The 10,533-nt window shown below is 32.6% G+C and overlaps 2 protein-coding genes across 2 annotated transcripts; both read right to left on the reverse strand.

Annotated features, from left to right (window-relative positions):
• Positions 1-208: 208 nt before the first annotated feature.
• Vps16B (Vacuolar protein sorting 16B) lies at positions 209-2,154 on the reverse strand. Its single transcript, XM_040725637.2, has 3 exons — positions 1,873-2,154; positions 1,366-1,812; positions 209-1,308 (listed from the first exon to the last, which is right to left on the reverse strand). Exons 1-3 carry the CDS (start codon positions 2,020-2,022, stop codon positions 436-438), a joined length of 1,470 nt encoding a protein of 489 aa, XP_040581571.1. The 5' UTR covers positions 2,023-2,154; the 3' UTR covers positions 209-435.
• Positions 2,155-2,459: 305 nt separating this feature from the next.
• On the reverse strand, positions 2,460-5,097 carry Brf (Brf RNA polymerase III subunit). The gene is made up of 2 exons (XM_071893556.1): positions 4,630-5,097; positions 2,460-4,429 (listed from the first exon to the last, which is right to left on the reverse strand). Exons 1-2 carry the CDS (start codon positions 4,986-4,988, stop codon positions 2,602-2,604), a joined length of 2,187 nt encoding a protein of 728 aa, XP_071749657.1. The 5' UTR covers positions 4,989-5,097; the 3' UTR covers positions 2,460-2,601.
• Positions 5,098-10,533: the final 5,436 nt, after the last annotated feature.

Genomic DNA, 10,533 nt, shown 5'->3' on the forward strand with positions numbered 1-10,533 from the left:
AGTCAATCAAGGCACTCTTTTGTTTGAAAATTAAGTTTTAAATTAATTCGCCTTAATAATAGAAACATAGGATATGACCTTAATTATATCCTGAGTCGTATATTATTTTATTGCCAATTACAGCAGTCGTATTTATTAACCTCTTTATGTTAAAATTTATATTTAAAAAATCTATAATAAAATCAATCAAAGTACTAACACCAATATGTAATAAAAAGTGTGTCATCGTTTATTTTAGAAATAACTCTTGAAGTGATGGATGTAAAATTCATAACATTAATGATTATTTACTAATTAAGAAATGGGACAATGCAAAAATCAGATACAAAAATAAAATATAAATAATTTTGTTAAAACAATAAAAAAAGAAAATGATTGAATCATTTATGTAATTAATATCTCATTCAACCATTAAAGGCATAGTATATCTACGTATTAATTCTTCCATTTCGTAGACCCAGAATTGAGAGCATTATCTGCGTATAGCCACTCACATGATTGAAGTACGAGAGAGTCACGATATTTTGTGAGAGAAGACCGATCTTTCATGTTTACATAGCAATCGCATACAACAGTATGAGCTTTAATTTTGAGAGCCAAATTTAATCGATCATCGATGGGTTCCACGTAATTCAAATAGAAAATTAATTCTTCGGAAGGAGCAGAGAATTCTTCATTAAGAATTTTCACAAGCCTTTCAAAGTTTACGGAAGCGTTGGCTTTAATACCTCCCAGCCAACTCTTTGATGTTGCAAAGGATCGAATAGCTGACCAGGACTGCTTTGAGGCTGAAGCATAAATACCATTCCATGCGTTCTGCTTTTCACTCAATTTGTGCGTTTTCAAGAAACCAAGAGGGGAATGTAGCAAATTTTCGTGTTCATTAGGAAAGTGGTAATGCATGAAACGAAGTGCTCGTATTGTAGTATCGCAGTTCATCACAGACTGAAACATAGAATTAGAGTCTGATACCGGAGGAATTTTAAGAGTTGAATGAATTGCAACAATTCTATCCATTAAATTAATATGTTCTATAATGATATCCTGATGTGGACGGAATGTATTTTGTAGGTAAATCTTGAGCCTTTTCACTTTGTGTTCCAAACTTGGTGACTCTAAGATAATTTTTTTATATTCAGCAAAAGAGTTATCTTCGTAATTTCCCAAGGAAGAATGAAGATGAGCTAGGTCATTGAACATATTTCTTGATTCAAGGTAAGCAACTAGATGATTTACAGCGACAGGTCTTGTCAATAGGATCTCGGTGAGTTTTTGATCATTTAAAGTCTTACGCAGGAATAGCACCACCTAAATACACATTGCTTCATTTAAATATAAAATAACTAATTATAAATATATAATTACAGCAAGGATGGCATTTCCATCTCCTATGTCAAGGGCAGCATCTAAAAGTTCCTTCTTCAGATCAAATGTTTTATAAAACTCAAAGGAGTACTCCCTATCGAACAATATATCCTTAATAGTATCTTTTGGATGTAGTGGAAAATATCGAGAATTTTTTAGTTTTTCAGCTTGCCTCCTAAGATATCGAACTTCATTCTCTAATTTTTTGGGATCAGTTGGTATAGGATTCTCATACGCATTGATAACCGTTGTTTGATGTACAGAATTATTTTGAAATCGACTACAAGCAGCTGCATGCTTAACTCTATCGGAAACCGGACCACTCTGACCAAAATCAAAAGATATTACAAATTCATCCTCAACACTTTTTCCTTTATGACTCCCAGAAGATGTTACATTACTCAAAATACTTGTGTTCTTATAATGTTCAAAGTCTTGAAAGGGTGTCTAAATAAGTGGTTATTTAGAGCAAAAATGTTAATTAATTAATTCAAGTGATGTAAATACCTCGTTGTCATCATCATTAAAAGTAAATCCTTTAATCTTTGACGAATTCCACTCACTTTCTTCTTCCTCTTCGAACGAAAATGCTTTTTTAAATTCGTTAGAGGTGTTTCTTGCTCCCCCCTCAGTAGAGGCAAATGAAGATGAGTCCATCAGAGAGAAGGCTTTAAAAAAAAAAAAAATGAAAACGAAAGGTCAGACTTGATTTAAACAATAAATGAAACATAAAATTATTATCCAATGATTCTATTGTATGAAGGTACATTTTAGGTTCTTTTGTTTATTGGAGCAAACTATCACAATATTAAAATTAAACGCATTTGAGGAACATAGACAAGGTAACGAGGTAATTGAATTAAAAAGTAATTAAAAATGGTTTTGAGCCTCTTCTTTTTTTACATTTAGGATATCAGTAAAAGATGCATATGAAAATGTCCTGATGAAGCTCAAACCAACTACTGTCGTATACGTATGCGTATATACATATGAAACACTTTTGTAACTATAGCTTAACATATATTGATATTTTTCTAAATATTTTATGTGAAATAAACATAAGTTATTTTTTTGAATACTTGCATTCACGATCGCTTCAAATGACAAAGTTAATTATTATTTGAAATAAATAAATAAATATCTTGGTGTTCATTTTTGATCCAGAGATACAAAATAATTCATCTTCTTCACATCAAAAAATCTCACATAAGATTAAAATACTGAACGAATATATTTTTAATAATATTCTTCTTCAAAGTCTTCATGAGCATTTTCTCCCCGATGCTGAGATAGTAGCTGTGCAACTGAAAGGTGATTATCTTCGGGTTCCTCCTCCTCTTCGTCAAAGTCTTCATCCTCCTCCTCTGCCACAGACGCGTGAATTGGCGTTGAGAGTTGAATTGGGCCAGACTCAATGACAGGCTCTGACTCAACGACCACGTCTTTACTGTTAGATTCGGAATCTCCGTTATTATTCAGCATCATGAGACGTGTCAAGTGACTGGGTAATGTAGAATTCTCTTTCTCCTGAGCATGAGATGATGATATGGAATTTAGAAGAGGAGATGGCTTTTTGATTTTGGATTGAGACGCCGTATTAAGACGAGGTCTCTTTGCAGGAGAGGAGGAACCAGGAGTAAAAATGGAGGAAATGCCATCGGGAGTCGGAAGTGGAGGCTCTCCAAATACACTTTCGACGACGACTGCACCTGTATTTGAAGAGGCAGAGAGGGTAACTTTAGGGGTATGTTTGGACTCAAAACTTGTATTTAATGACTTCAAAACATCATAGTTGATTTTTGTGGATATTTTTTTCTCTTGTACTATTTTTTCAATCGCTTCTAAAGCTGTACTATTAGCTCCAAGATTCACTTTGTTTTTCTTTATAGACTTTTTCCTTTTCTTAGGATCCCGACCTTCTTTTTCCGCAAGCTCTGCTTCAATCCTCTCTTTCTCTTCTTTCACAGCCTTTTCTTTCAAATATTCAGCATTCACTTTCATCCATAACTCCGTTTTATATTTTATTTCATTGTCCGACATGATATATCCATCAATTTCATTTTCATCGATCCCTACTAAATCTAACTCTTCGTCGTCATCCAATGCTTGTACATTAGCTAAAACTTTTTCAGTTTCTGCAGTGTGATCAACAAGATATTCATGAATAGTGTCTTTTAATCCAATGCCTGGACTTACAGCAACAGGGGGCTTCGTAACATGTTGAGCAGTAGATGATGAATTTGGAGGAGGCATTAATTTAGAATCTAAAGACCTTTTTTTGTTGTCAATAACACACTCTGAGATTGTTTCAAGCGTTGACTCAGCAATAAATCTCTCTTCTTCGTCTCTTTCTTGTAAACTTTGAGATTCTTTGTCTATTCCACCTTTCATTTTCCGTGACTTCCTTTTTTTCTTTCGATCCTCTAACTCCTTTTCAATTTGTTTCTCTAAATCTGACAACTCTTTATCCAAGTCTTCTTCCTCTTCAAGTCTGATGAGACGTTCACGATCTTTTTTCCTTGCTACTTTAAAAGAGGGAGGATCCATCTCTTCTGTCATAGCATCTAGATCTATTGTCATAAATTCATCAAGAGTCAACTGTGATGCAGGTGTTTCCCCAAATTCATTAAGCCGTTTTCTAAGAGTACTTTCGTGCACTTTAACAATCTTAATCACGTCTCCTACGGTTCTATTAAACATATGAAGTCTAGAAGCTATAAGGAGAGCAGCACCACAGAGACCAGAGGGTCGTCGACCAAAATGAATCCAATCCTTTTTCATTCTTGAAACTATTCTTAGTGCTGTCATGGACACTTCATGCGTTTTTTCACCAAATTCAAGTTTATGAGCAAAACGCATGACGTAAAGACAGGGATCCATTGCGGGTATATTAATGCAAAGGGCTTGTGAGAGGCGAAGGTAGGTTCTACCAAGTTCATAGACGTCGATTTGAAGGATATCACTGAAATCAATGAGCATATGCGATGTACCTTCTGTACGACAAGTAATATAGACACATGCTGCTATAACATGCGTGCTTTTGCGACCCCTTGTTAGTCCCTGAAAAGCCCAATCATATTTTTTGTGAGTTTCTATTCCTCCCTTTCAAAACTTGCATAACTCTTTCAAGAAAAAAAACCCACCAAAAAACAACGCACTAGAACTCACTCGATAAGGAGCAAGAAATAAAAATGAAATTGATATCTAAAAATAGGATTGAAGTAGAGGAATAGAGAATATTTGGAGGAAAGGTCTGATCCCTGAGAGAGTGCGAGTTTGAAGAAGTGGAATGCCATGTCCACACGATCCCTCCGTAGCGACAATTGCTGACTCAGAGCTTCAATCTTTTTACGAGCATTGCGAAGCGTGATTTCTCGAGATTCTCTGCCCAGTCCCATGCCTGGACTGAATCCTCCTATTCCGAGTCGAGCGGTACCTCCTTTAGACTCGGAGCTCACAAACGTCCCTATAGCGGAAGCTCCTCCGTGAGAGTTCTCCTCAAATTGGATATCCGAAACGATAATGGAAGATTCCAGCACTTGACCACAGGCTGTACACACTGCGTCGGCCCTTGAGGGATCCACGTCGATCTCTGTCGAGCCACAAGCATTGCACTTCATCATTATGGACCTTAATCTTAATTAATTACGAGTCCGAACAGCGATGAATTGGAATTCCTTTGGTATAGGTTTACGGTGACGTCATTTCAAAATAATCACCACTGTTATTTAAATAAATAAAATCATAAATGATGTGATTGGAGAGTGAATGAGAACACCTTTTTAAGATGTAAGCCTTTGATTACAACACGCAACCTCGTTTCATACGCTATATATATCTATTGACGTCAGTTCAAAATAATCACCCTTTCTAGCTAAAGTATTGATATAGGTCTAAGCTTTATTTTATTTCTAGCTAGCATTTTATTAAAGAGAGATGACACCATGGAGCTATTAGCCTATTACCATAATATGTATATTACATCTACCTAAGTTCCTATAGCAGGAACATTACTTGCATCACTTCTGTCCTGTTCAATTAATATATATTGTATCATCATAAGTATGACACAATAAATTATTAAGTAGCATGAAATTATAAGGCACAAAGAATCAATATTCCATATCATTTTATGCATTCTAGTAGAACAAATGAACGCAATAATTCGGGAAACAATGTGATGTTATGTTATTAAAAATATAGCTAGTTATGAAATAAAATACTGGTGAATAAGTAATAAGTACCTTATTTATTAAAATGGGAGCAAAACAAGAATTCAAGATTTAGAATTCAACTTAGTAATTTTTCTACCTGCAGGAGAATTTGGTAGAAAACGGTTTTTAGATTGATGTATGAAACTATTTTTTTCATTTACGAAAGTTTTACCCTTTTTGCCATATACCCTGATTTGAAAAATAACATGTTGACGTGAGATTGATTTAGAGCAGGGGTCGGCAACCTATGGCACGTGAAGAAATATTCACTGGCACGCGCAAATTAGAACATATTCTTGTAGTTTGTATGTATGGCGTTTTTAACATTTTTGTTGATAGTGGCACACTCATTGATTAGAAATGTTGAAGTTGTCACTCCATGTCTCAAAGTTTGCCTACCCCTGAGTTAGAGTAATATTTGATGATGGAAAGCTGAAGAAATTGCTAATAGATTTGATATCCAATATTTCGTTTTCAAATAACTGATCCTTTTCTTTTAAGACGCAAAGTATCCCAGCAAGATTTAGATTACTTGACTGAACTAATTTTTTAGGCCTTATTTTCTTTTCAGCCGCTAAAAATTCCCGACAGCTCATAAAATAGTCGGCACCAGAGAGCTGTCTATATTATCCAAAATGTCGCTCTATGGGATCGGACGTTATATTTCCAAGATAAATGTACTTCATTTCTTTAATATTTAATAAATATTCAGTGATTTCAATGAGGTCAGAAGTTGTATTGAATTCCTATTGAAAAAGTTTCAGAAGTCAAACCCTTCTTGAAACATATAGGTGACGCTTTCCAAGATAACAACCAACTTAAAAAATTACACAATAAGTCCAAATTAATTTTGCAGTTTTGAAAAATTAGTTTTCGTTCTTCTCGCCATTCTAAAAATCCCAATTTTGGATATTTAGTTGATGTCATGCACCAAAACTTATTTATTATTTCAAGAAATGTCCCAGTTTGATACCAATCGGAATGTTCATTACTACATTGCCCAAGACCAGATATAGTAGATGGACTGAAAAAGCGTTCTTTTAAATTAAATTTTACCTATTTTATAGATTTCGGAGCCAAAACTTAATTATTTAGTTGACGTGCAAACATTAAAGGTAAATTTTGTTCCTTTTCAAAAAGTTCAAATACGTCCTTTAAATTTGCTGTAAAAAATTATTATTCTTAAGACACATTTTCTCGTGACGGTGTCAAATAACAAAAATATTTGATTTCCAATTGAATACGGATGTTCTATTGATGTCTTAAATTACCCTTCACATAATTTTTGATCCCAAACTTACGTTACTATATCGAATCCAATTTCTGTTAATAATTTAATTGCAAATATAGCCCACTCTTTAATAATTATCGAATGTATTGTGATAATTGGAAACATAGGCAACTATATATTACTCTTTTAATCATAAAACATAGTACCGTTCTTGTGGGTGTGCCATCAACGTAAAATACATAACATTTTCCTCCAATAAACTCGATCCTTTGTGAGGAATACCCTTCGTCAAATATTAAAGACACTTTTCTACTTTCAGGAGAAATTGAATTTAAACGCGTCTTGAGATATGTTTGGTCGAAGAAAATATCCCAGTATTTAAAATGCGAAACACTAGGTAAACAAAGTCAAGCCTCTTTTCAATGGCTCCTTAAAGAGAAGGACTACATGTTTCCCACAGCATGCACATACTAAGCAACTTCATTGAGTAACGTCTTCCTTTCATTGGACTTGTTAATAATTTTAGTTACTCAGAAATAAAATTCACTTTCTTTTGGTCCTCCTCTTCTTCATACCCTAGACTGTTAAGAATCGTCATGCAGTATTATATTCTTGCCTGTAGAACATCTTTAGATGAAAGTGCTTTCACAAAAGCAAGCAAATTTCCGGCTTGAGAAAGAGTTTTAATTTAATTAGAAGAACAGATATGCTGAAATTTATTATGAGCGACTATGGAACCACGATAGCATAACTTAAAGGTGAGATCGACGAAAATTTGTAGTGAATATTGAATTTGAGGGGGTAGTTTATGAATAGTGTAAAGAAGTAAGTTGTTCATGCCTTCTATAAGATGAATGTTAGATGGCAATGAAGACAAATCTAACTTGTTTTTAACTGACGTAATGACGAAACTTTGTTTTCTTCAAAATAACTGAATTCTAATTCTCTTTGACGCTCCAAACTTAATTTATATCTGGAAAATAATAATCGAATATTATAAAGGAGTCTTAATGTACATTTGAAAAAATACACAGAAACAATAGAAATGAACACGTAAAGGGAGACTTCAATGTTTCCGTAGAAGATTTGGAGGATTTTGTGTATTCTTGAGCATAGAGTCAATGATTCAAAAGGTAATCAGTCACTATCATAGACCTTGATGTGAAAAGGCATCTACACAATAAAGGATTCTTCCATTAAAAACCTATGACTATTTGATATCCAAATGGAAAACTATGAATTTCAAGGAAGATAGGTAGATGCTTTGTACGAAAAATCCATACAAATCAATATGAAGGAAATGAAATGTTTTTATCCCAGTTCGAAACCTTCTCTTCCCTCCTTAACGTAAGAGCGTAACGGCTCTTTGAAGTCGACGAAGGCAGCCGGCTCACCCCAAATGATGGATTTCTTACCTTTTTACTATAATTTTTTTAGGATGAAATTTGAAGCGAAAATAGGAGGAATTTTTTTTTCTAAAAAGTTCCCATAATAGATACACAAGTTCAAAGGTTTCGTGAATCAAAAATAAGTCAGTTTCCCTTTTTTTATTTTATTGTTTTAGGTTCTGATCATAAGACTCTAGAGAGATAAAAATTATACGTAGCAAATAAGTCAATCACACCAACTGCTATTTATCTCTTAAGTACCCACAGACTATGATTATTCCTGTTAATATTTAGATTCTATAAAGTATTTTTTTGAATACTGTATATAATATTGCTTCTTAATATTTTATCTGAAAGTTTAGCCTTACATTTATATTTCTATAAAAATTTATTCATAGAAATAATAAAATGGTTAATATATATATATATACAACAAATCAACAAGAAATTGTATTCTTGTCCTTTTGGAAACAGAGTACAAGTATTGCATAACTTATTACTTCGTTTATTTATCAAAAAGAATAAATTATGAAATAGCCATGACGTTTCGAGTGAATTGACAGCTGTCAACAAAATACTTAAGGTATTTTTGTGCATATATAAAGTGTGTCGATAAGGGATTTCTTTGCTTTTGTTTACAATTATACTGGCTATTTTGATGACGTCACAAAGGAGTCAATTGAAGAGGAAATTCAAATTTATATAACTAAATGATTTATATACATCACATAACATAATATATTTTATTTTGTTGTCAAACAATTCTATTAGTGTAAATTTCTACCCTCCGACGATTTCACTACTAAAATTAATATAAAAAAATATTTTAGAACATACATTTCAAATAAATATAGTATAGCGAAGAAATCAATAAAATATTAAGAATATTATGCACTAAATATGAAATACTAATTTGAAAAACATAAACTAATAATAAGATCTTAATTTGTCAATTAGCTTGAATATAATAAAAGTAGAGTTCAATATAATTATTTTACTAACATAACCAAATATGATGCTTTGAATAAGCCTCTTTTGCCTTGTGATTTTGACTCTTCACTGTAGATATACAAATATTTTAATAATACTAGAAGGAAATTATATCTTACACACCCCAATTTTTTTTTTTTAATTATAAATTATAACTTGTAGTTGTATGATGTATTTAAATTTCACTCTATGTATGGTTATTGATGAACAATTGGGGTATTTTTCAACTTTGTATCTTATATCTATTTTTCGATTAAATTGTTTTTTTTTTCAGATTGGAATATGGAGCATGTAATAAAAATGATATTTACAATTGACTGTATTGTTGTATCTTCGTATCTTTCTGAAAAATAAATAGGTGTTAATGGCACTATAAAAAAAAAAAAGCAATTTAGCTGCTTAGAAGAGGATTCCTGAGTCAATAAGTTTGGAAAATTACAACAACATTCAAATATTTCAATAAAATCTAACTGAGTTAAGAAGTCGCTTATATTTTTTAACACTTAGTTAAATATTTATTACTGTTAGCTATATATACATAAAATAAAATGGTACAAATAGAAGGCAACGAACACGACCACACAACGGGGTATTTGTGCTACTATGGCTGATTCTAAAACCTAGTTTAAATTACAATTTTGTTCAATAATATATTTTATTTTTTTACATTTTATAAATTTTAAAATACAAATGTCTTCATTTTCCTCCTCATTCATGGTTTGATGTATCTCATAAAATAGGGCTGAGAATCTATTGATGAGATAGTCTGCACTTTGCAATTCTTCTATTCAGACATTACAAGTTGAGTTTATATCCTTCCACTGGCTTAGGTGGGCTAGAAATGGGCAATGCCCAGTGTTTGTTTATACAATGAGTCTCAATTTTTCTCTTTCGAGCTTGATACACTTTGGATTATTAAGCACTGTATATGTATGTTTCATACTTTGATCTTTTGTATATCGTTCATACCAATATTGATAGAAGAAGTCCTAGCTTAGAGGAATCCCATAGATTTTTTAACTCATAATCATTTAATAGTTCCCAATAACTATTTATAAACAATAGCAGATTAGAATATTCTTTGCAGAAAGGGAATTGCCACATTCTCCAAGACAATACTTTTAGCATGAACAATACAGAGTACAGAAGGGTTGTGAAAATCATGGCATGGCTCTTACATCCATTTATAGCTATCTATATAATTTATGGAATTGAATTCCTAAACGGCAGTCACTTATTGGTGATGGGTTTAACTTTGATTAACCTTCTTTATCAAATCTGCGTCGATCAGTGAGCCCAGTAGCTCTATGCTGCTTTGTTTTTTCTTTAAAATAAACAAGACACC

Source organism: Lepeophtheirus salmonis, chromosome 14 (assembly GCF_016086655.4).
Source record: "Lepeophtheirus salmonis chromosome 14, UVic_Lsal_1.4, whole genome shotgun sequence".
NCBI classification, from domain to species: Eukaryota; Metazoa; Arthropoda; class Copepoda; order Siphonostomatoida; family Caligidae; genus Lepeophtheirus; species Lepeophtheirus salmonis.